Here is a 27,034-nt window from a genome sequence, read left to right as displayed (position 1 = left end):
CGTCACGTAAGAAGCGCCACCTAAAAGACTCACATTGCCATCTGTTGACTGGAGTAGGTAACACAGTTCAGAAGAAATATTCACCACATTATTTATTCTGGCAAACAATGTCTGAATGACATAGCAAATAATTCTAAATAAGCAAATATGTTTTCTCTTTTGTTGCAGCCAATATATTCCTCTAAGTCCTGGATATGAATATGTACATACTGTATATACTGAATATATACTGAATATATGCTGAATACATCAAATCAAATCAAACTTTATTTACATTTACATTTAAGTCATTTAGCAGACGCTCTTATCCAGAGCGACTTACAAATTGGTGCATTCACCTATAATATCCAGTAGAACAACCACTTTACAAATTTTGTCACATGTGCCGAATACAACAAGTGTAGACATTAACATGAAATGCTTATTTACAAGCCCTTAACCAACAGTGCAGTTCAAAAATATTTAAGAAAATATTTACCAAATAAACTAAAGTAAAAATTATAAAAAGTAACACAATACAATAACAGTAACGAGGCTATGAACAGGGGGTCAATGTGCTGGGGTACAGGTTAGTCGAGGTAATTTGTACATGTAGGTAGGGGTGAAGTGACTATGCATAGATAATAAACAGCGAGTAGCAGCAGTGTACAAAACAAATGGAGGGGGAGGGTGTCAATGTAAATAGTCCAGTGGCTATTTGATTAATTGCTCAGCAGTCTATGGCTTGGGGGTAGAAGCTGTTAAGGAGCCTTTTGGTCCTAGACTTGGCGCTCCGGTACCACTTGCCGTATGGTGGCAGGAAGCTCTGCCCCAGTGATGTACTGGGCCATACGCACTACCCTCTGTATTTTATTTTTTATCTAACTAGGCAAGTCAGTTAAGAACAAATTCTTATTTACAATGACAGCCTACCGGGGAACAGTGGGTTAACTGCCTTGTTCAGGGGCAGAACGACCGGTTTTTACCTTGTCAGCTCGGGGATTCAATCTCGCAACCTTTCGTTTACTGGCCCAACGCTCTAACCACTAGGCTACCTACCGCCTTACGGTCAGATGCCGAGCAGTTGCCATACCAGGCGGTGATGCAACCAGTCAGGATGACTAAGTACACACCCCTAAGTGGCCCCAGTGTTGAGGATCAGCGTGGCAGACGTGTTGTTGCCTGCCCTTACCACCTGGGGGCAGCCCGTTTGGAAGTCCAGGATACAGTTGCAGAGGGAGTTGTTTAGCCCTAGGGTCCTTAGCTTAGTGATGAGCTTCATGGGCACTATGGTGTTGAACGCTGAGCTGTAGTCAATGAACAGCATTCTCACATAGGTGTTCCTTTTGTCCAGGTGGGAAAGGGCAGTGTGGAGTGCGATTGAGATTGCGTCATCTGTGGATTTGTTGGGGCGGTATGCGAATTGGACTGGGTCTAGGGTATCCAGGAGGATGCTGTTGATGTGAGCCATGACCAGCCTTTCAAAGCACTTCATTGCTACCGACATGAGTGCTACGGAGCGGTAATAATTTAGGCAGGTTACCTTCGCTTCCTTGGGCACAGGGACTTTGAATACATACTGTTAGAATAGGAATTGTTTTCTGTCTGTTATTTTTTCACATCTAGATGTGAACATACAGGGTCCATACTTGTGAACATTACAAAAATGTTAATTCTCCATCTCAAAATCCGCATCAGCCAATTAAAATCCTCAACGTAGTTACACATGATGTTGCTGTTCTGAAGTTGTTCCAGAAGCTGTTTTTGGTTATAGGAAATTATGGCGGAGACATTATGTACAAAAAAAGTAAAGATCAGCGTAAAAACCCACACAAAGTAGCAGAATTAGTCAGGAGACAGTAAAACGGCCTCTATCCACTGCAGCACCATCTTTTCATAAAAACCTAGAATGGGCCCTCAGATCCTCCAAAAGTTGTACAGCTGCTCCATTAAGAGCATCTTGACTGGCTGCATCATCACTTGGTATGGCAACTGCTTGGCATCCGACAGCAAGGCAATACAGAGGGTGGTGAGGACTGCCCAGTACATCATGCTCCCTGCCATCCAGGACCTCTATACCAGGTGGTGTCAGAGGAAGGCCCGGGAAATTGTCAAAGACCCCACCCATTCAAGCCATAGACTGTTCACTCTGCTACTGCACGGCAAGCGGTTCTGCTACTCTGTTTATTATCTATCCTGCCTAGTCAATATTACCCCTTCCTACATATACATATTACCTCAATTACCTCGTACTCCTGCACATTGGTACTGGTACTAATTGTATATAGCCTCATTACTACCTGGTACCCTTGCACATTGACTCAGTACCGGTACTCCTTGTATATAGCCGCATTACTACCTGGTACCCTTGCACATTGACTCAGCACTGGTTCTCCTTGTACAGTTGAAGTCGGAAGTTTACATACACTTAGGTTGGAGTCATTAAAACTCGGTTTACAACCACTCCACAAATTTCTTGTTAACAAACTATAGTTTTGGCAAGTCAGTTAGGACATTTACTTTGTGCATGACACAAGTAATTTTTCCAACAATTGTTTACAGACAGATTATTTCACTTATAATTCACTGTATCAGAATTCCAGTGGGTCAGAAGTTTACATACACTAAGTTGACTGTGACTTTAAACAGCTTGGAAAATTCCAGAAAACAATGTCATGGCTTTAGAAGCTTCTGATAGGCTAATAGACATCATTTGAGTCAATTGGAGGTGTACATGTGGATGTATTTCAAGGCCTACCTTCAAACTCAGTGCCTCTTTGCTTGACATCATGGGAAAATCAAAAGAAATCAGCCAAGACCTCAGAAAAAACCTCCACAAGTCTGGTTCATCCTTGGGAGCAATTTCCAAATGCCTGAAGGTACCACGTTCATCTGTACAAACAATAGTACGCAAGCATAAACCCCATGGGACCACGCAGCCATCATACCGCTCAAGAAGGAGACACGTTCTGTCTCCTAGAGATGAACGTACTTTGTTGCGAAAAGTGCAAATCAATCCCAGAACAACAGCAAAGGACCTTGTGGAGATGCTGGAGGAAACAGGTACAAAAGTATCTATATCCACAGTAAAACAAGTCCTATATCGACATAACCTGAAAGGCCGCTCAGCAAGGAAGAAGCCACTGCTCCAAAACCGCCATAAAAAAGCCAGACTACGGTTTGAAACTGCACATGGGGACAAAGATTGTACTTTTTGGAGAAATGTCCTCTGGTCTGATGAAACAAAAATAGAACTGTTTGGCCATAATAACCATTGTTATGTTTGGAGGAAAAAGGGGGAGGCTTGCAAGCCGAAGAACACCATCCCAACCATGAAACACGGGGTGGCAGCATCATGTTGTGGGGGTGCTTTGCTGCAGGAGGGACTGGTGCACTTCACAAAATAGATGGCATCATGAGGATGAAAAATCATGTGGATATATTGAAGCAACATCTCAAGACATCAGTCAGGAAGTTAAAGCTTGGTCGCAAATGGGTCTTCCAAATGGACAATAACCACAAGCATACTTCCAAAGTTGTGGCAAATGGCTTAAGGACAACAAAGTTAAGGTATTGGAGTGGCCATCACAAAGCCCTGACCTCAATCCTATAGAAAATTTGTGGGCAGAACTGAAAAAGCATGTGCGAGCAAGGAGGCCTACAAACCTGACTCAGTTTCACCAGCTCTGTCAGGAGGAATGGGCCAAAATTCACCCAACTTATTGTGGGAAGCTTGTAGAAGGCTACCCGAAACGTTTGACCCAAGTTAAACAATTTAAAGGCAATGCTACCAAATACTAATTGAGTGTATGTAAACTTCTGACCCACTGGGAATGTGATGAAAGAATTAAAAGCTGAAAGAAATCATTCTCTCTACTATTATTCTGACATTTCACATTCTTAAAATAAAGTAGTGATCCTAACTGAACTAAGACAGGGAATTTTTACTAGGATTAAATGTCAGGAATTGTGAAAAACTGAGTTTAAATGTATTTGGCTAAGGTGTATGTAAACTTCCGACTTCAACTGTATATAGCCTCATTACCACCTGGTACCCCTGCAAATTGACTCAGTACCGGTACTCCTTGTATATAGCCTCATTATTACCTATAGGCTCGTTACTGTTATTTTTTGTGTTACTATTTTCTATTTGCTAATTTTCTTACTTTTTAACTCTGCATTGTTGGGAATGGGCTCGTCAGTAACCATTTCATGGTAAAGGCCTGTTGTATTCGGTGCATGTGTCAAATACAATTTGATTTTATGTTTACATAGTTGGACGTGATCAAACACTTTTTCATGAAAGCATCCTGGGGCCCTTGTTAAGGTCAACAACATCATGAACTCGACCAAGTACCAGGATCATTTAGCCAAAAACCTGGTTGCCTCTGCCAGTAAGCTGAAACTTAGCCACAAGTATACTGAACAAAGATATAAACGCATCACACAACAGTTTCAAAGATCTCACTGAGTTACAGTTCATATAAGGAAATCAGTCAATTTAAATAAATAAATTAAGCCCTAGTCTATGGATTTCACATGACTGGGAAACAGATACTTTAAGGGCCTCACGACCTCGTCACGGTATCTCTGTGGGTGCAGAAATGGGTGGGCCTGGGAGGGCATAGGCCCACCCACTTGACACACTGTTGAAGGAATTTTATTTCTTGATGATAATAATCAATAATCAATTCGCCTTGACTAATGCCCAAGGTTTGTAAGACAATGGGTTAAATAATTAGGCAAGGACTCAGCTTTCTGCAAAAGGTTTCTGTAGCTTTATTCAGAGAACGTTCTGAAGTCAGGATAACAAAACAGTCATTTTATAGTTCTTGCTTACTTACGCCCCCTGCATTTACACACAAACTGTTGGTGACCTGCATCCCCCATTGACTTCCCACACTGTTTATCACTACCTAGCTCAGCCTGTTCCTTTCCCTCAAGGTTAGGAACCCTTTGAAGTTTTACCCCCTTTACCATCTGTCCCCTGCTCTCTACACTAATTACATACACACATTTCTTTCCCTCTCCAGTGGTTCCTGGACTTTCTGGGACTAATCAGACCAATCGATCACTACATTGATCATTACATTGATTATTCATTAACCATGCTGTATGACTAATAATTCATCATGGTTTATTGATTCATTTACCTTTATTAGATAATTCTCTTATCACCCACCCACTGGGGAGCCAGGCCCAGCCAATCAGAATGAGTTTTTCCCCACAAAAGGGCTTTATTACAGACAGAAATACTCCTCAGCACCCCCCACTCTCAGACGATCCCACAGGTGAAGAAGCCGGATATGGAGTACCTGGGCTGGAGTGGTTACAAGTGATCTGCAGTTGTGAGGCCGGTTGGACGTACCTCCGAATTCTCTAAAACGACTTTGCAGGCAGCTTATGGTAAAGAAATGAAAATTCAATTCTGGCAACAGCTCTGGTCTGCATTCCTGCAGTCAGCGTGCCATTTTCACACTACCTGTCTTGTGTGACAAAACTGCAGATTTTAAAGTGGCCTTTTGTTGTATCCAGCAGAAGGTGCACCAGCGTAATGATCATGCTGTTTAATAATCAGCTTCTTGAAATGCCACACCTGTCAGGTGGATGGATTATCTTGGCAAAGGAGAAATGCTCACTTCCAGGGATATAAACAAATTTGTGCACACACTTTGAGAGATATAAGCTTTTTGTGCATATGGAACATTTCTGGGATTTTTTATTTCAGCTCATGAAACATGGGACCAACACTTTACATGTTGCATTATATTTTTGTTCAGTGTAGATCTTCCAGCAAGGCAATTACCCCAAGCACACATCAAAATCGACAAATAAATGATTAATTGTCCACAAAAATCAACATTTTTCAATGGCAATCTCAGTCTCTGGACTTGAACCCCATTGAAAACCTGTGGTTTGAATTGAAGAGGGCAGTCCGTAAGCTCAGACTGAAGCATATCAAGGATCTGGAAAGATTCTGTATGGAAGAATGGTCTTAGAACCAATGTGAACTCCAATGTCATAAAACCTTTCAGAGAAAATGCTCTGTGCTGTTATCCTCGCAAGTGGAGGGTGCTGGATTATTGAAAACAAGGGGTACCAATAATTGCTTTATTACTTGTTAAACAACTTGTAGTGCATGTCATCAGAAGGGGCCACCATCGCAATGTAAACAATGGCCCAAATGCAAACAATGGAGCAAATAGCTTGATTATCTGTAGCGGAATGACACAGGAAGATAAACAAAGAAATAACATGCACACACAAACGGCTAAAGTTTGAAACATATCATTTAATCACAGGTTGTTTATATGGAAACTGACATAATCTATATTCAAACTGATGTGACATTTCTGTAAAAAAAAAATACAACAATAAAAAACACTTTGACCAATTCGATTTCAGGTGACATGAACCAAAACACATTCCCAATCAAATACAAAGTGCATATAAAAAGTCTACACCTCCTACTTTTCCCACAGTTTGTTGTCAGGGCCTCAGAGTTTCATGCATTTAAATAAGGACTCTGAGATAGGTCTCTACCAACTTTAAACGTGTAGATTTGGCAATATAGTTCCTTGGGCTAGTGTTGATGGACAGCAATCTTCAAGTCATGCCACACATTGTTGATTGTATTTAGGTCAGTGCTCTGACTGGACCACTCAAGGAAATGTACCTTTTTATTCCTGAGCCACTCCACTGTATCTTTGACTGTGTGCTTCGTCTAGTTGTCATGCTGAAATGTGAACATCCCATTTTCAGCTTTCTTGCAGAGGTCAGCAGGTTTTGCTCAATTACTTTTCTGTACATTTCTGCTCCTTTCTATCCCCATAACATGATGCTGCCACCACCATGCTTCACAGTTGGGATGGTGTTCTTTCAGTGATGTGCCGTGTTGTGTTTGCGCCAAATGCAACATGTTGCAATTAGGACAAAAAATTTAATTTGGCAAGTGATTTTTTTTTGCCTACTTCAAAAACGGGATTCAAGGTGGGCTTTCTTGAGTAATGGCTTCCTTTTTGCCACCCTACCATAGATGCCAGATTTGTGGAGTGCCTTGGATATTGTTGTCACATTCACACTTTGACCAGTCTTGGCCATAGAAGCCTGTAGCTCTTTCAAAGTTGCCATTGACATCTTGGTAGCCTCTCTGATCAGTCTCCTACTTACTCAGTCTTTTGAAAGCTCCTTGGTACTCATTGTTGAGTATTTGCTTTGCAATTCACAACCCAGCAGAGGGATCCTAGAGGAACTGCTGAATTTATCCTGAAATCATGTGAATCACGACAGTTTAACACAAGGTGATCGATTACACCTGAGCTAATTTAGGATTGCTTTTACAAGGTGGACACTTATCCGACCAAGCTATTTCAACTTAAATGTTTTTACTGATTTTCAAAAATATAAATATATAAAATATTTTTTTCCCTTGGAAGTTGCAGGGTAGGATGTGTAGATCAATGGAGAAAAAAAGTATTTGAATGCATTTTAATTCCAAATCAAAACAAATCAAACTTTGTCACATGCGCCGAATACAACAGTGAAATGCTTACTTAAGAGCCCCTAACAGACAGTGCAGTTTCAAAAAATATGGATAAGAATAATAAAAAGTAACAAGTAATTAAAGAGCAACAGGTAATTAAAGAGAATTCCAGGCTATAAGGCAACAAAAGGTGAATAATTTGAAAGAGCTTGCAGACTCTCTATACGTATAAGACAATGGACCCTGTGTTTTCTGTTGGACTCACAGGGCTACATTTATTCTACATGCTATTTTCTCCATTGTTTATATTTGTGTTGGTGGCTCACTCTGACATTTGTATCTTACAGAGTGTGACTTTAAGGGATTAATATGTTCACATCAGTGTGGCTTTAAAGGAGCAATCTGCAGTTGCTACAGCCATTGTTGGACTGATACATTAATGATGTACCTATTGATTCTTGAAGAATATAACTGATTTGTGAAGCTGGCATCCTATGGACTTATACATTAATATGTATCTATTGATTCTTAACGAATATAACAGTTGTAAAGGTGGCATACAATGACGGCGCCACATTGAAAGTCGGGGGGGCTCCATATGCCCCTTTAAAGCCACACTCTATTGATACAAATGTCAGAGTGAGCCACGAAAGCAAATATCAACAATTGAGAAAATAGCATATAGCACTTGATTATGTGTAGTGCTGGAGGAATGACACACACAGATATAAACACACACAGAAAGAAAACACAGCCAGAGCTTGAAAATGATAATTTAATCACAGAGCATCTACATTCAAATATACAAACTCTACTTTCAAGCTGACATACTCCATATTCAGTTCATGCGTTTAAATAAAAAATGTATTTTGGAACGCGCTTTATACAATTTGATTTCACGTGGCATAAACAAAAGCACAATTTCTCAGTCAAAAATATGAGACAAGTGTGGGAGCAGTATGTGTGTTCTCTCATGAACTTTAAGTCCATTTGATGTGTTATATTCCTTTCCACACTGTGAGCAGTGGTAAGGCTTCTCCCCTGTGTGTGTTACCTCATGATCTTTCAGGTGCCTTAACTGGGTAAATATCTTTCCACACTGGGAGCATTCATAACGTTTCTCTCCGCTGTGGATTCTTTCATGCTTTTTCAGTTGCTGAAACAAGGTAAATTTAACTCCACAGTGGGAGCAGTGAAAATTCTTCTCCCGTGTATGTCTTTTCTCATGCCTTTTCAGGTACTGTAAATTCCCAAAACTCTTTTCACAATTTGAACAGCGGAAATTCTTTTTTTCGGAATGTGTTAGCTCATGGTTTTTCAGGGACCCTGATGTGGAAAAACTCTTTCCACACTGGGAGCAGGGGTAAGGCTTCTCTCCTGTGTGTGTCCTCTCATGTGATTTCAGGTCCCATAACCGGGGGAAACTCTTTTCACAGTGGGAGCATTGGTAGGGCTTCTCTCCTGTATGTTTTCTTACATGGTCTTTCAGGGTCCCTAAAGAGGTAAATCTATTTCCACATTGAGAGCAGTGGTAAGGCTTCTCTCCTGTGTGTATTCTTTCGTGTGATTTCAGGCTTCCTAACCTAGAAAAACTCTTTCCACACTGGGAGCAGTGGTGTCGTCTTGCTGGTTTAGACGTCTCTGGGTCTGGCTCCCCTGAAGGACTCTTCCCGCTGCCAGAATGAAAGTCTAGACTCTCTCCTGCCAAAGACAGACAGTATTTAGTAAACAGAGAGACCTGGGCCCATATTCACAAAGCATCTCATAGAAGGAAAACTGATCTAGGATCTTTCCATACAATCTCATTCATTGTTATATAAAAGTGAATAGTGACGCTAGTTCAGCACGCTTTGTGGATACGAGCACTGAATGAAACCTCTACATTATCAAACTGTCTTCTCTGAGGTTTAATCCAGACTAGATCCCTCAATAACCTGAGGTCATTTAAAAAAAAAACATTTAATCCAGAATAATCAAATGAGTAATATGATCCTGCATGGTCTTAATTGTGTCCACTGAAAAGGCAAGATTTCAACCAAATGTCATGAAATCAGATATGAGTTGGTTGTAATCAAAGGATATATGGTGCGGTATCATAGAGATTTCAATCAGATCAGTCTGTCTTACCTTATAGCTAAAATATGAAGGAGCTAACAACACAATTGAGATTTTAAAAACAAATGACACAGAACTTCAAACCTGTTTGTAAGACTTCAAATATGATCAAAATCAAACCTTTTGTCTTGATCAATGACCAAGATATGTCTGTCTCATGGTAGGGTGGAGTATGACTGGCAGAAAGGGTCAACTTTGATCTGATTCTAGGCATATCACTCATCATCCTATGACCTTCATTGAAGAGGTATTGACGAGTGAACTCCAAATATCAAACCAATATCTAATGCAGGGGTCTCCAGCAGGTCATAGCTCGCCAAACAACTCCGAAAGTAAATGCAATTTTTCATGTGTTCCACCGCAAACAGTCATAAACAAATCTCACAAGTACCTACAAAGCATTACATGGGTTTGCTCCTACCTATCTTTCCGATTTGGTCCTGCCGTACATACCTACACGTACGCTACAGTCACAAGATGCAGGCCTCCTTAATGTCCCTAGAATTTCTAAGCAAACAGCTGGAGGCAGGGCTTTCTCCTATAGAGCTCCATTTTTATGGAATGGTCTGCCTACCCATTTGAGAGACGCAGACTCGGTCTCAACTTTTAAGTCTTTATTGAAGACTCATCTCTTCAGTAGGTCCTATGGTTGAGTGTAGTCTGGCACAGGAGTGTGAAGGTGAACGGAAAGGCACTGGAGCAACGAACCGCCCTTGCTGTCTCTGCCTGGCCGGTTCCCCTCCATCCACTGGGATTCTCTGCCTCTAACCCTATTACAGGGGCTGAGTCACTGGCTTACTGGTGCTCTTCCATGCCGTCCCTAGGAGGGGTGCGTCACTTGAGTGGGTTGAGTCACTGACGTGATCTTCCTGTCCGGGTTAGCACCCCCCCATTGGGTTGTGCCGTGACGGAGATCTTTGTGGGCTGTACTCAGCCTTGTCTCAGGATGGTAAGTTGGTGGTTGAAGATATCCCTCTAGTGGTGTGGGGGCTGTGCTTTGGCAAAGTGGGTGGGGTTATATCCTGCCTGTTTGGCCCTGTCCGGGGGTATCGTCGGATGGGGCCACAGTGTCTCCCGACCCCTCCTGTCTCAGCCTCCAGTATTTATGCTGCAGTAGTTTATGTGTAGGGGGCTAGGGTCAGTCTGTTATATCTGGAGTATTTCTCCTGTCTTATCCGGTGTCCTGTGTGAATTTAAGTATGCTCTCTCTAATTCTCTCTTTCTCTCAGAGGACCTGAGCCCTAGGACCTTGCCTCAGGACTACCTGGCCTGATGACTCCTTGCTGTCCCCAGTCCACCTGGCCGTGCTGCTGCTCCAGTTTCAACTGTTCTGCCTGCGGCTATGGAACCCTGACCTGTTCACCGGACGTGCTACCTGTCCCAGACCTGCTGTTTTCAACTCTCTAGAGACAGCAGGAGCGGTAGAGATCCTCTGAATGATCGGCTATGAAAAGCCAACTGAGGTGCTGACCTGTTGCACCCTCTACAACTACTGTGATTATTATTATTATTATTTGACCCTGCTGGTCATCTATGAACATTTGAACATCTTGGCCATGTTCTGTTATAATCTCCACCCAGCACAGCCAGAAGAGGACTGGCCACCCCTCATAGCCTGATTCCTCTCTAGGTTTCTTCCTAGGTTCTGGCCTTTCTAGGGAGTTTTTCCAAGCCACCGTGCTTCTACACAGGCATTACTTGCTGTTTGGGGTTTTAGGCTGGGTTTCTGTACAGCACTTTGTGACATCAGCTGATGTAAGAAGGGCTTTATAAATACATTTGATTGATTGATTGAAGTATCAGACACCGCAAGCTCCCAGCTACTATCTAAACAACACAACATTGACATTATTCCCACCCCTGGTTAGACACTATTGGCTTTAAAAGCCAAACCTTACACAATATCTGCCAATTAATTTACAGCAATATTGCCCCGGTCTGTCTGTGTGGTGTGCATGTTTGTCTATCACTCTGTCTGAAGCCAGTTGATGTCATAACCGTCTTGTGGGTTGATGGAAATACTTTCCCCAAAATCTTCTCAATTAAATGTTAACTGCAGAGTAGGCTTACCTGGCAGAGGTATATCACGAGGAAGTGTATCATTTGTATCCATTATTTGTTATTTGCCTAACGTTGTCATGAAATGAGCAGCAGAACCATCTCTAGACCGGCTCATTAGATGGAACATTCCTCACTCGCTCGACAGGCAATTAAAGGGCCAGATGAACAATTAAAAGGGATGTCAGTTTTCTTCCAGACCTAAAAAAATTATTCTAACGTGATTTAACCTGTTGGGGCTAGGGGGCAGTATTGAGAATTCAGAAAAAAATATGTGCCCATTTTTAACTGCCTCCTACACCAACTCAGAAGCTAGGATATGCATATTATTGTTCAGGTTTGGATAGAAAACACTCTGAATTTTCTAAAACTGTTTGAATGGTGTCTGTAAGTATAACAGAACTCATATGGCAGTCAAAACCCTGAGACAAATTCTGACAGGAAGTCAGATCAAGTCTGATCAAGTCACATCAAGTCACATCAACCTGATGTGTTGAATTACCTTTAAGCCTATGCCATTGAAACACACAGGGGCTTATTAATCGTTGAGCACTTCCTATGGCTTCCACTAGATGTCACCAGTCTTTACAAAGTGGTTTGAATCTTCTACTGTGAGATCTGACCGAACAAGAGCCTTGGAACGGTGGTGGCCGATAAGACTCTGGCGCGCGAGTTCATGTTGGGTACTCTCGTTCCAATACGTTTTAGAGAATGCAATCGTCCGCCTTGAATATTATTCATGTTCTGGTTGAAAAAGGCCCTAATGATTTATGCTATACAACGTTTGACATGTTTGAACGAACGTAAATCATTTTTTCCCCCTCTTTCATGAAGACAAGTCCGGCGGGCGTAGTTCATGTGCTAACAACACGGAGCTTTTTGGACATAAATGATGAGCTTTTTCGAACAAAACCACATTTGTTATGGACCTGGGATTCCTGGAAGTGACATCTGATGAAGAGAATCAAAGGTAATGGATTATTTACATAGTATTTTCGATTTTAGATCTCTCCAACATGGCGGTTAGTCTGTATCGCAAAGCGTATTTTTCTGGGCGCAGTGCTCAGATTATTGCAAAGTGTGATTTCCCAGTAAGGTTATTTTTAAATCTGGCAATGCGGTTGCGTTCAAGAGATGTAAATCTATAATTCTTTGAATGACAATATAATATTTTACCAATGTTTTCGAATAGTAATTATTTAATTTGTTGTGCTGATTGACTGGCGGTATTGGAGGGAAAATATTTCCTCAACGCCATAGTAAAACGCTGTTTTTGGATATAAATATGAACTTGATAGACAATACATGCATTTTCTGTTCTAACATAATGTCCTAGGAGTGTCATCTGATGGAGATTGTCAAAGGTTAGTGCATAATTTTAGCTGGTTTTCTGCTTTTGGTGACGCGTGTCTTTGCATTGACAAAACATTACACACAGCTATTTTCAATGTACTGTCCTAACATAATCTAACTTTATGCTTTCGCCGTAAAGCCTTTTTGAAATCGGACAACGTGGTTAGATTAAGGAGATGTTTATCTTTCAAAGGGTGTAATATAGTTGTATGTTTGAGAAATTTGAATTATGACATTTAATTGTTTTCAAATTTGGCGCTCTTGATATTTCACCTGTTGTTGATAGGGTGCGCCAGGATGGGAGGCTTGCGTCCCACATAGCCCATAGAGGTTAACCATTGACATATTCTCAGAACATCCAGTTTCGTTGTTTCTCTATAAAACAATTGTAATTTTGAATGAAAAAGCAAAATCTAAAACCAGAAAAGTAAAACAGAGAAAACATAATTTGGGAAAGTAAAAAACAAAATCACAGATTTTATAGGGCCCCCTTAGAGTTGTTTATTAACCATTATTTTACCAGAAAACATAGTGCACTACAATCTCTTGTACACTAAGAACCTGGGGAAGAGTTGGCAACACAGTGTACAAGAGAAAGTAGTGCACTATGTTGTCAACTCTTCCCCAGGTCCTTAGTGTTCAAGAGAAAGTAGTGTACTAATGACATGGGTAGAGTTGCAGTTTCCCCAGTGTTTTTGACCACACACCGCTCCTGGACAGGAGAATGGAAGTTTCCCCAGTGTTTTTGACCACGCACCGCTCCTGGACAGGAGAATGGAAGTTTCCCCAGTGTTTTTGACCACGCATTGCTCCTGGACAGGAGAATGGAAGTCTCCCCAGTGGTTTTACCCACGTGAGAAGAAGAATGTGCCTAATTGAAAGCTAGAAAAAAATTAAGACCGTACTCACTGGTGTTTATCAGATCTCCAGTCTCGTCTTCTTCCTCATCCTCCTCCAATGTGACAGTAATCTCCCCCTCTTCCTTCATTTCAAAAAATTGCTCCTCTTCTTTCAATGTGACAGTCACCTCGTCCTCCTCTTTCACTACAAACACGGCACCCTCCTCTTTCACCCTGAAAGCGTCTTCCTCTTCTTTCACTGTAACATCCTCTTCTTTCAATGTTGAAGCGTCCTCTTCCTTCACTGTAACATCTTGTTCTTCATTTACTGTGATAGCTTCCTCCACGTCCTCTTCTTTTACAGTAAATTCTTCTTCTTTCACGTAAATGTTCAGCCTTGGAGTTTCTTTCTCCGTCGAACAGACCTCATTTTCTTTAGCAGAGGAAGAGTAGCTTAGTGAGCTCATTGTCAGGGACGTGAGCTAGCTAGCTATTTAGCATTAGCCTAGTGCTGGGCTAACTTAACAAGCCAGATAGCTGACAACGTAAATATGAACTTAAATGGATTAACTTGTACATACATATACAGTGTGTTTAAAACACTGTGATTAATATACACAAAATTAGTCCAAAGCGCTTCAACGTGTCATGTTTGCTAGCGAGTTACCGAGATGGTTGTTGAAGAAATCCTCCTGTCCCGTCCACTAGATTTTACGTCACTCGAGAAACATCACCTGAAAGACTCACATCGCCATCTGCTGACTGGAGTTGGAAACGCAGTTTAACAAACAAAAATAATTCTGTCAAACAACGTCAAAACAAATAATTGTAAAAAAATAACCAGACGTGTTCTCTCTTAGTTCTTTCAGATAATAATTTGCTCTAGGCAGACGTAGAATCTGAATCGTATGGTGGCTAGTGGAGCGCGGGTCAGCTTGACTCATACGCAACCGCCCGACTCCATGTGAAAAAGTGTTAAATCTGAGGCACGTACACGACTGTAACCCGCTAATATGAGGAAATACACCGTAGACTACAGTCAGATAAAAAAAAATTGACAGGGAGGGCATGATTTTTTGTTGTTGCCTGATTGAGATGTTTCTGCTTATAATTCTCGACATTTTCGTAAGCTATTTGTTGTCTATAATTAGATACATCAATTCAAATACAATCACATACACATATTTAGCAGATGTTATTGCGGGTGTAGCGAAATGCTTGTGTTCCTAGCTCCAACAGTATAGTTGTATCTAACAATTCACACATCTAAAAGTAAAATAATAGAATTAAGAAATATATAAATATTAGGAAGAGCAATGTCAGAGTGGCATTGACTAAATACAGTAGAATAGAATACAGTACATACATATGAGTATTTTTATGAAATGTTTTTATTTAACCTTTATTTAACCAGGTAGGCTAGTTGAGAACAAGTTCTCATTTACAACTGCGACCTGGAGTAAAGCAGCATGTAAACATTATTGAAGTGGCCAGTGATGACATGTCTATGTATATAGGGAAACAGCCTCTAAGGGTTTGAGTAGCCAGGTGGTAGCTGTTTAACAGTCTGATGGCCTTGAGATAGAAGCTGTTTCAGTCTCTCGGTCCAGCTTTCATGCACCTGTACTGATTTCGCCTTCTGGATGTTAGCGGGGTGAACAGGCCGTGGCTCGGGTGATTGATGTCCTTGATGATATTTTTGTCCTTCCTGTGACATCGGGTGCTGTAGGTGTCCTGGAGGGCAGGTAGTATGCCCCCCGGTGATGGGTTGGGCAGACTGTACCACCCTCTGGAGAGCCCTGCAGTTGCGGGCGGTGCCGTTGCCGTACCAGGTGGTGATGCAGCCCGACAGGATGCTCTCAATTGTGTATCTGTAATAGTTTCTGAGGGTCTTAGTGCCCAAGACACGTTATTTCAGCCTCCTGAGGTTGAAGAGGTACTGTTGCACCTCTTCACCACACTGTCTGTCAGGGTGGACCATTTCAGATTGTCAGTGATGTGTACGCAGAGGAACTTGAAGCTTTCCACCTTCTCCACTGCAGTCCCGTCGATGTGGATAGGGGCGTGCTCCCACTGCTGTTTCCTGAAGTCCACGATCAGCTCCTTCGTTTTGTTGACGTTGAAGGAGAGGTTATTTTCCTGACACCACACTCCGAGGGCCCTCACCTCCTCCCTGTAGGCTGTCTCATCACTGTTGGTAATCAGGCCTACTACTGTTGTGTCACCTGCAAACTTGATGATTGAGTTGGAGGCGTGCATGGCCACGCAGTCATGGGTGAACAGGGAGTACAGGAGGGGGCTGAGCATGCACCTTTGTGAGTCCCCTGTGTTGAGGATGAGCAAAGTGGAGGTGTTGTTTCCTACCTTCACCACCTGGGGGCGGCCTGTCAGGAAGTCCAGAACCTAGTTGCACAGGACGGGGTTCAGACCCAGGGCCTTGAGCTTAATTATGAGCTTGGAGGGTACTATGGTGTTGAATGCTGAGCTATAGTCAATGAACAGCATTCTGATGTAGGTATTCCTCTTGTCCAGATCAGTGGCGGTTCTAGACCATTTCAACTGGGGTGGAGGCCAAGCTGGGGCCAGTTGTACTGTTAGAGGGGCCAGTTACATTAAACGTTATTGTTGTCATATCGTTTTGCATGTGGTACGATACTGTTGTGTTCCGCCTAAAGCTGTCCCTCTAGAAAATGTGTGGGTTAAATTAGTGTTCCGCGTTGCCACTGTCTAATAATGGATGTAAAAAAAGAACGATGGCAAAAATGAGTTATGTATAAATTATTTCATACTCCACAATTAGGGGGGCCACAAAAGGGGGTCCAAAATTGTTGTCACAGGGGCACTCTAACTGCTCATTCGCATTCTCTCAAGATGCCGAAAGAAATAAATCATATTTCTCCACTCCTATTGTCACGTCCTGGCCAGTATATAAGGTTAATTGTTTTGTAGTTTGGTCAGGGCGTGACAGAGGGTATTTGTTTTATGTGGTTCAGGGTGGTGTGTTTGTTCAAAGGGGGGTTTGATTTAGTATTTCCGGGGTTTTTGGTTGATGTTCTGTGTTTGAGCTTTGCTTGGCCAGACTGTTTGTAGTTGTTCGTTCGTTCATTTGTTTTTGTTATTTTGTACGTTCATTTTGGAAGTGAATAAATCTCAAGATGAGCATACACGTACCTGCTGCGTTTTGGTCCTCTTTCACCGACGACATCCGTGACAGAATCACCCACCACCAAAGGACCAAGCCGCAGCGGAAGAAGGCTGGCGAGGTAAGGGAGACCGAGAGGCACCCCCAAGAATTTTTTAGGGGGGGCACAAGGGGAGTGTTGCGGGGCAAGAATGGAGCCCCAGGCCAGCTCCCCGCACTAGCATGGAGGTGCGTGGTCACAATCGGGTACGCCCAGTACCAGCACCACGCACCAGGCTTCAAGTGCGTGAACCCAGCCTCGTCAGTCAACAGTCGTCAGTGCGGCCCGCCAGTCAACAGTCGACAGAGCTGCCCGCCAGTCAACAGTCGTCAGAGCTGCCCGCCAGTCAATAGTCGTCAGAGCTGCCCGCCAGTCAACAGTCGTCAGAGCTGCCTGCCAGTCAACCATCACCAGAGCTGCCCGCCAGTCAACAGTCGTCAGAGCTGCCCGCCAGTCAACAGTCGTCAGAGCTGCCCGCCAGTCAACAGTCGTCAGAGCTGCCCGCCAGTCAACCATCACCAGAGCTGCCCGCCAGTCAACAGTCGTCAGAGCTGCCCGCCAGTCAACAGTCGTCAGAGCTGCCCGCCAGTCAACAGTCGTCAGAGCTGCCCGCCAGTCAACAGTCGTCAGAGCTGCCCGCCAGTCAACAGTCGCCAGAGAGGTCAGACTGCGCTGAACTGCCGGAGTGGCCAGACTGCGCTGAACTGCCGGAGTGGCCAGACTGCGCTGAACTGCCGGAGTGGCCAGACTGCGCTGAACTGCCGGAGTGGCCAGACTGCGCTGAGCTGCCAGAGTGGCCAGACTGCCCTGAGCTGCCGGAGTGGCCAGACTGCCCTGAGCTGCCGGAGTGGCCAGACTGCGCTGAACTGCCGGAGTGGCCAGACTGCGCTGAACTGCCGGAGTGGCCAGACTGCCCTGAACTGCCGGAGTGGCCAGACTGCCCTGAACTGCAGGAGTGGCCAGACTGCGCTGAACTGCCGGAGTGGCCAGACTGCGCTGAACTGCCGGAGTGGCCAGACTGCGCTGAGCTGCCGGAGTGGCCAGACTGCCCTGAGCTGCCGGAGTGGCCAGACTGCCCTGAGCTGCCGGAGTGGCCAGACTGCCCTGAGCTGCCGGAGTGGCCAGACTGCGCTGAACTGCCGGAGTGGCCAGACTGCGCTGAACTGCCGGAGTGGCCAGACTGCGCTGAACTGCCGGAGTGGCCAGACTGCGCTGAACTGCCGGAGTGGCCAGACTGCGCTGAACTGCCGGAGCTGCCAGACTGCCCAGACTGTCCCGAGCTGCCAGACTGCCCAGACTGTCCCGAGCTGCCAGACTGCCCAGACTGTCCCGAGCTGCCAGACTGCCCAGACTGTCCCGAGCTGCCAGACTGCCCAGACAGCCTGGAACGGCCTGAGCCGGAGCCACCTCCAAAAATAGGTGGGTTGGGGAGGGGGGGTGTAGCACAGTGCCGTCGTTGACGGCAGCCACCCTCCCTTCCCTCCCTTTAGTAAGGGGGAATTTTTCTTTTGGGTATTGTTTGGGTTTTTTTTTTTTTTTTTAAGGTGCTTCCGGGGTAGCACCTTTAAGGGGTGGGTACTGTCACGTCCTGGCCAGTATATAAGGTTAATTGTTTTGTAGTTTGGTCAGGGCGTGGCAGAGGGTATTTGTTTTATGTGGTTCAGGGTGGTGTGTTTGTTCAAAGGGGGGTTTGATTTAGTATTTCCGGGGTTTTTGGTTGATGTTCTGTGTTTGAGCTTTGCTTGGCCAGACTGTTTGTAGTTGTTCGTTCGTTCATTTGTTTTTGTTATTTTGTACGTTCATTTTGGAAGTGAATAAATCTCAAGATGAGCATACACGTACCTGCTGCGTTTTGGTCCTCTTTCACCGACGACATCCGTGACACCTATTCCCAAATTTTGCCTACATTTGGTGTATCATTTTACTGCACGACATGCTTAATTCTGCAGGAGGTAATATTAAGGCTGTGTGAGAGGTTGTAGATCTACAGTCTATAATTTAACACATCTGAACAGAAGGCTACAGTTCCCTTGATGTGCCGTAGCCCTTTTTGAAGTTCCCATCTTGTGACCGTTGAATTTGTATATTACCTCACAATCACCACACTGCTATCATCCTCTTTTATCACTTCACTCAGCCTGGTCTCATAGACTAAACGTAACATAATAAATGTAAATCCGAGACTATGAAATTTGGTCCATGCCTCGGGACTACCTGGCATGATGACTCCTTGCTCCTTGCTGTCCCCAGTCCACCTGGCCATGCTGCTGCTCCAGTTTCAACTGAACTGTTCTGCCTGCGGCTACGGAACCCTGACCTGTTCACCGGACGTGCTTGTTGCACCCTCGACAACTACTCTGATTATTATTATTTGACCATGCTGGTCATTTATGAACATTTTAACATCTTGACCATGTTCTGTTATAATATCCACCCGGCACAGCCAGAAGAGGACTGGCCACTCCTCATAGCCTGGTTCCTCTCTAGGTTTCTTCCTAGGTTTTTGGCCTTTCTAGGGAGTTTTTCCTAGGGAGTTTTTCCTAGCCACCGTGCTTCTTTCACATGCATTGCTTGCTGTTTGGGGTTTTAGGCTGGGTTTCTGTACAGCACTTTGAGATTTCAGCTGATATACGAAGGGCTATATAAATAAATTTGATTTGATTTGATTTGATTTGGTCTTATAACACGAATGTCTAGAAACCCAAAGGTTGCGAGTTCGAATATCATCATGGACCACTTTAGAATTTTAGCTAAATAGCAACTTTTCAACAACTTACTACTTTTTTTAGCTACTTTGGAATTACTTAGCATGTTAGCTAACCCTTCCCCTCAACCTAACCTTAACCTTACTCCTAAACTTATTAATACAAATGCCATATGGCTTCAGTTTATCGTAGGAGTTAATGTGCCACAAAAAATAATAAAAATAAAAAAGAAATTAAAAGAAATCAGACCTGGGTTCCTATAAAGACACTTTTGCAGATGATTCCTACGTCTCTGTTGCACTAAACGTGTGACTGTATTTTGGGTCACCGTATATCCCACTTGGTGCATTAGATTGTATCCATTAAGCTTCACATGTTGGCCCAGTTGATCAAGAAGGAATAGCGTTATGTCCAGGAGGCCCGATAATTCTCTGCAAGGTATCGTCTGAGATTCCCATAGATTGGAAAGCTGCCACAGTCATCCCCCTCTTCAAAGGGGGAGACACTCTAGACCCAAACTGCTACAGACCTATATCTATTCTTCCCTGCCTTTCTAAGGTCTTTGAAAGCCAAGTTAACAAACAGATTACCGACCATTTCGAATCTCACCGTACCTTCTCCGCTATGCAATCTGGTTTCAGAGCTGGTCATGGGTGCACCTCAGCCACGCTCAAAATCCTAAACGATATCATAACCGCCATCGATAAGAGACATTACTGTGCAGCCGTATTCATCATCCTGGCTAAGGCTTTCGACTCTGTCAATCACAACATTCTTATTGGCAGACTCAACAGCCTTGGTTTCTCAAATGATTGCCTCACCTGGTTCACCAACTACTTCTCCAATAGAGTTCAGTATGTCAAATCGGAGGGCCTGTTGTCCGGACCTCTGGCAGTCTCTATGGGGGTGCCACAGGGTTAAATTTTCTGGCCGACTCTCTTCTCTGTATACATCAATGATGTCGCTCTCGCTGCTGGTGATTCTTTGATTCACCTCTACGCAGACGACACCATTCTGTATACCTCTGGCCCTTCATTGGACACTGTTAACTAACCTACAGATGAGCTTCAATGCCTTCCGTGGCCTCCAACTGCTCTTAAATGCAAGTAAAACTAAATGCATGCTCTTCAACCGATTGCTGCCCGCACCCGCCCGCCCGCCCGTCCAACATCATTACTCTGGACGGTTCTGACTTAGAATATGTGGACAACTACAAATACCTAGGTGTCTGGTTAGGCTGTAAACTGTCCTTCCAGACTCACATTAAACATCTCCAATCCAAAATTAAATCTAGAATCGGCTTCCTATTTTGCAACAAAGCATCCTTCACTCATGCTGCCAAACATACCCCCATAAAATTGACCATCCTACTGATCCTTGACTTCGGCGATGTCATTTACAAAATAGCCTCCAACACTCTACTCAACAAATTGGATGCAGTCTATCACAGTGCCATCCGTTTTGTCACCAAAGCCCCATATACTACCCACCACTGCGACCTGTATAATCTCGTTGGCTGGCCCTCGCTCCATACTCGTCGCCAAACCCACTGGCTCCAGGTCATCTATAAGTCTATGCTAGGTAAAGCCCCGCCTTATCTCAGCTCACTGGTCACCACAGCACCCACCCGTAGCACGCGCTCCAGCAGGTATATCTCACTTGTCACCCCCAAAGCCAATTCCTCCTTTGGCCGCCTCTACTTCCAGTTCTCTGCTGCCAATGACTGGAACGAACTGCAAAAATCTCTGAAGCTGGAGACTCTTACCTCCCTCACTAGCTTTAAGCACCAGCTGTCAGAGCAGCTCACAGATCACTGCACCTGTACATAACTCATCTGTAAATAGCCCATCCAATCTACCTCATCCCCATACTGTATTTATTTATCTTGCTCCTTAACACCCCAGTATCTCAACTTGCACATTCATCTTCTGCACATCCTACCATTCCAGTGTTTAATTGCTATATTGTAATTACTTTGCCACCATGGCCTATTTATTGCCTTACCTCTCTTATCCTACCTCATTTGCACATGCTGTATATATATTTTTCTACTGTATTATTGATTGTATGTTTGTTTATTCCATTGTGTAACTCTGTGTTGTTGTATGTGTCGAACTGCTTTGCTTTATCTTGGCCAGGTCGCAGTTGCAAATGAGAACTTGTTCTCAACTAGCCTACCTGGTTAAATAAAGGTGAAATATATATATTTTTTAAATAAAACTGTCAACGAATGACAACACCATCCATATTGCTCAATGAAACTAATATCTCCCAGTGCCTCAAACCGATGAGAAAATAAAAGTTGATCAACTCAAACAAACCCGGCCATAATGTTAACCTGTGCATGAGACGAAGCCAAGCTTGCCAAGTAGCCTATGTTAGCATTTCAGCAAAATGAAGGCATAGGCTATTTTTCATAATAACTTGCAACCAGACTACTTCGTAATAACAACATCTTTCTAGTTATAACATAATCTCTCGTATTAACAATATCTTTTTTTCTAATAATGTGATCATTCTCGTAATAGCGAGATAATGTATTATTTCGTTATAAAGATTTACCGAATTATTTCGGAATAACGTGAGCTTCTCATAATAATGATACAAATCTGAGGGGCAGCAATACGCCAGTATAAAAAAAGTTTGAATTCTCCATTTTAGAAAACAACCCCTTTCTAAAATGTCCCGTTCAGAAGAATAAACAGTCATTAAACATTTCCAAACCGCGTGACCCAACCTAGTCAGCAGATGGCAATGTGAGTCTTTAAAGTGACGTTTCTTGCGTGACGTGTAATCTATGTGACGGGACCCTTCAACAACACGGCTACTGATTCAGCCACCTCTGGGGGAATTGTGAGGAACACGAAAGTGTGATGACGTGAGGGCATAAGAATGTCGCTAATATCTTCGTCTCCTGTGTACACACCTTCGTCTCATGAGTACATACCTTGGTCTCCTGAATACAAACCAAGTAAACTTAAAAGTCTACATGCTCTCTTGAGAACATTAATGATCCCGAAATGGAGTCAGTAGGAGTGAGATTTTTGGAAAGAGTGGATTCCTGCTTTTTGGCCCCCCATACACTGTGTCAAGCTGGGTAAAGGACAAACTGGGAATGGTTACATCTGTGAAAGTTTCAAGAAGTGGAATTGTTTAGATTTTTCCCACTTCCTCTGCCCAGAGGAAGTGGGCGCTTCGTGTCACGCCACTTGGGTCTCAACCTGTGTTGTGCTTTGCTCTCCGGAGCAGGACGCCGCTCAAAGGGGTGATCATTGGGGTAGCGTTGAGTGTAGAGGCGGCCAGGAGTAGGAACGGTTAGTGAAATGTAGTGGGATAACATGCTAACCAAACCGGCTTTTCCCACCAGATGCGTTCAGTGCATTCCGAAAGTATTCAGAACCCTTGACCTTTTCCACATTTTGTTACGTTACAGCCTTATTCTAAAATGTATTCAATTGTATTTTCCCCCTCAATCTACACACAATACCCCATATTGACAAAGCAAAAACAAATGTATAAAGAAAACCACCTTGAAATATCACATTTACATAAGTATTCAGACCTTTTACTCAATACCTTGTTTGAGGCACATTTGGGAGCAATTACAGCCTAGAGTCTTATTGGGTATGACGCTACAAGCTTGGCATACCTGTATTTGTGGAGTTTCTCCCATTCTCCCAGACCCTCTCAAGCTCTGTCAGGTTGGATGGGGAACGTCCCTGCACAGCTATTTTCAGGTCTCTCCAGAGATGTTCGATCGGGTTCAAGTCTGGGCTCTGGCTGGGCCACTCAAGGACATTCAGAGACTTGTACCGAAGCCAATCCTGCATTGTATTGGCTGTGTGCTTAGGGTCGTTTTCCTAAGCAGTCTGAGGTTTTCATCAAGAAGCTTTCTGTACTTTGCTCCGTCCATCTTTCCCTCGATCCTGACTAGTCTCCCTGTCACTGAAAAAAAAACACCGCATGATGCTGCCACCCATGCTTTACCGTAGGGATGGTTCCAGGTTTTCTCCAGACGTGACGCTTGGCATTCAGGCCAAAGAGTTCAATCTTGGTTTCATCAAATCAAATGTTATTGCAAGATACACATGGTTAGCAGATGTTATTACGAGTGTAGTGAAATGCTTGTGCTTCTAGTTCCGACAGTGCAGCAATATCTAACAAGTAATATAACAATTCCACAACAACTACCTAATACACACAAATCTAAGTAAAGAGATGGATTATATAAATATATGGATGAGCAATGACTGAGCGGCATAGGCAAGATGCAATAGATGGTATAAAATACAGTTGAAGTCGGAAGTTTACATACTTAGGTTGGAGTCATTAAAACTAGTTTTCAACCACTCAACCACTTCAACCATAGTTTTGGCTAGTCGGTTAGGACATCTACTTTGTGCATGACACAAGTAATTTTGCCTACAATTGTTTACAGATTATTTCACTTATAATTCACTGTATTACAATTATAGTGGGTCAGAAGTTTACATACACTAAGTTGACTGTGCCTTTAAACAGCTTGGAAAATTCCAGAAAATGATGGCTTTAGAAGCTTCTGATTGACTCAAATTATGTTAATTAGTCTATTGTAGGTGTACCTGTGGATGTATTTCAAGGCCTACCTTCAAACTCAGTACCTCTTTGCTTGACATCATGGAAAAATCCAAATAAATCAGCCAAGACTTCAGAAAAAAAATTGTAGACCTCCACAAGTCTGGTTCATCCTTGGGAGCAATTTCCAAACGCCTGAAGGTACCACGTTCATTTGCACAAACAATAGTACGCAAGTATAAACACCATGGGACCACATAGCTGTCATACTGCTGTCGTGGATGAATCAGAATTAGTTGGGTAACATAGATAATTAAGATGTTTTATTAGTATAATATGCTTATGTGAGATACTTGTCATTAGAAAGTGTCCTTCGGACTCTGGTATGTTTCAGTTGCACGTTTCCTTAGCTGGGGCTCAGACACTTGGGGCCCAGAGAGGGGAGAGGTCAGACTTGTTTTTTACATGTCTCTGTTGCTATGCAGAATATCAGCAAGAGAGGAGGACAGAATGATATTGTCTTCATGTGAATGTGTCTTTACCTATTCTTAAACCATGTGAAGGGATGGCGTGATTAATGGGGAACCAATTATTTGTCTCCACAATGTCTGTGCGCAGGTCACTCCCCTCTCAGTGAGCTTGTCCAGGAGTGGGAACAAGAGGTGTTTTACTGAGGATGGGCCACTATGAGATAGCACTGACAAAGGAGATTTATGATGTATTTTGATAAGAACGCCTAAAAAGCATTCCAGAGGACATGAGCTAATGGTTCTGTTCAATACCGTACCAGGGAGGGACAGTTCTTGGGAGACCAGATACTGGTCTATATAATGAACCCTGTTGACATAGCAGTTACTGTCTGCTGTGTTTTATGGATATCTGTCATACAAAACTTAACCTTTGTGACCCATTCTATGTATCTGTGGTTTGTCAATGTACGTTGAAGGGGGTGTCTCTTTGCTATAAAATATCTCTGTAGCCATTGTGTAATCACCTTATTCAATGGTTAATTCGAGAGAGTGCATTATTGAAGGTCAAGAACTTTTGCAAAAGTATCTTAAGTATTAAAGATGTAGTTAACTCAGACTGGTGTGTTTAACTCTCCTCATTTGGTAATGCAGAAATTAGCCACCACACTAATCAGGAAGGAGACTCGTTCTGTCTCCTACAGATGAACGTACTTTGGTGTGAAAAGTGCAAATCAATCCCAGAACAACAGCAAAGGACCTTGTGCAGATGTCCTCTGGTCTGATGAAACAAAAATAGAACAATTTGGCCATAATGATCATCATTATACTTGGAGGAAAAAGGGGGAGGCTTGCAAGCCGAAGAACACCATCCCAACCGTGAAGCACAGGGTTGGCAGCATCATGTTGTGGGGGTGCTTTGCTACAGGAAGGACTGGTGCACTTCACAAAATAGATGGCATCATGAGGATGGAAAATCATCTGGATATATTGAAGCAACATCTCAAGACATCAGTCAGGAAGTTAAAGCTTGGTCGCAAATGGGTCTTCCAAATGGACAATAACCCCAAGCATACTTCCAAAGTTGTGGCAAAATGGCTTAAGGACAACAAAGTCAAGGTATTGGAGTGGCCATCACAAAGCCCTGACCCCAGTCCTATACAACATTTGTGGGCAGAACTGATAAAGCGTGTGCGAGCAAGGAGGCCTACAAACCTGACTCAGTTACACCAGCTCTGTCAGGAGGAATGGGCCAAAATTCACCCAACTTATTGTGGGAAGCTTGTGGAAAGCTACCTGAAATCGTTTGACCCAAGATAAACAATTTAAAGGCAATGCTACCAAATACTAATTGAGTGTATGTAAATTTCTGACCCACTGGGAATGTGATGAAAGAAATAAAAGCTGAAATAAATCATTCTCTCTACTATTATTCTGACATTTCACATTCTAACAATAAAGTGGTGATCCTAACTGACCTAAGACAGGGATTTTCTACGAGGATTAAATGTCAGGAATTGTGAAAAACTGAGTTTAAATGTATTTGGCTCTGATGTATGTAAACTTCCAACTTCAATTGTACATATGGGATGAGTAATGCAAGATATGTAAACATTAAAGTGGACAATGATTTAGTCTGTATGTAGGCTGCAGCCTCTTATTGTTTTAACTTTATTTTATTTCACCTTTATATAACCAGGTGAGAACAAGTTCTCATTTACAACTGGGACCTGGCCAAGATAAAGCAAAGCAGTACGACAAAAACAACACAGAGTTACACATGGGATAAACAAACGTACAGTCAATACATAATAGAAAAATCTATATACAGTGTGTGCAAATGTATTAAGATTAGGGAGTTAAGGCTAAAAAATAGGCCAATTCTCCCCTGATTGGTCAGTTTGTCTGGGCGGCCAGCTCTAGGATGTCTTGGTGGTTCCAAACTTCTTCCATTTAAGAATGATGGAGGCCTCTGGGTTTTTGGGGACCTTCAATGCTTTAGACATGTTTTGGTACCTTTCCCCAGATCTGTGCCTCAACACAATCCTGCCTCGGAGCTCTACGGACAATTCCTTCGACCTCATGGCTTGGTTTCTGCTCTGACATGCACTGTCAACTGTGGGACCTTATATAGACAGGTGTGTGCCTTTCCAAATCATGTCCAATCAATTGAATTTGCCACAGGTAGACTCCAATCAAGTTGTAGAAACATCTCAAGGATGATCAATGGAAACAGGACGCATCTGAGCTCAATTTCGAGTCTCATGGCAAAGGGTCTGAATACTTATGTAAATAAGGT

At 43.1% G+C, this 27,034-nt stretch overlaps 1 protein-coding gene across 1 annotated transcript; it reads right to left on the bottom strand.

The window, feature by feature from the left end:
• Nucleotides 1–8,219: 8,219 nt before the first annotated feature.
• On the bottom strand, nucleotides 8,220–14,527 carry LOC115178231 (zinc finger protein 79). Its single transcript, XM_029739329.1, has 3 exons — nucleotides 14,495–14,527; nucleotides 13,898–14,260; nucleotides 8,220–9,163 (listed from the first exon to the last, which is right to left on the bottom strand). The coding sequence occupies exons 2-3, from the start codon at nucleotides 13,974–13,976 to the stop codon at nucleotides 8,388–8,390; spliced, it is 855 nt and encodes a 284-aa protein (XP_029595189.1). The 5' UTR covers nucleotides 13,977–14,260; nucleotides 14,495–14,527; the 3' UTR covers nucleotides 8,220–8,387.
• Nucleotides 14,528–27,034: the final 12,507 nt, after the last annotated feature.

Source organism: Salmo trutta, chromosome 38 (assembly GCF_901001165.1).
Source record: "Salmo trutta chromosome 38, fSalTru1.1, whole genome shotgun sequence".
Taxonomy (NCBI): domain Eukaryota; kingdom Metazoa; phylum Chordata; class Actinopteri; order Salmoniformes; family Salmonidae; genus Salmo; species Salmo trutta.
The sequence above is the reverse complement of the archived record's forward strand: the minus strand, read 5'-3'. Positions and strand labels throughout refer to the sequence as shown.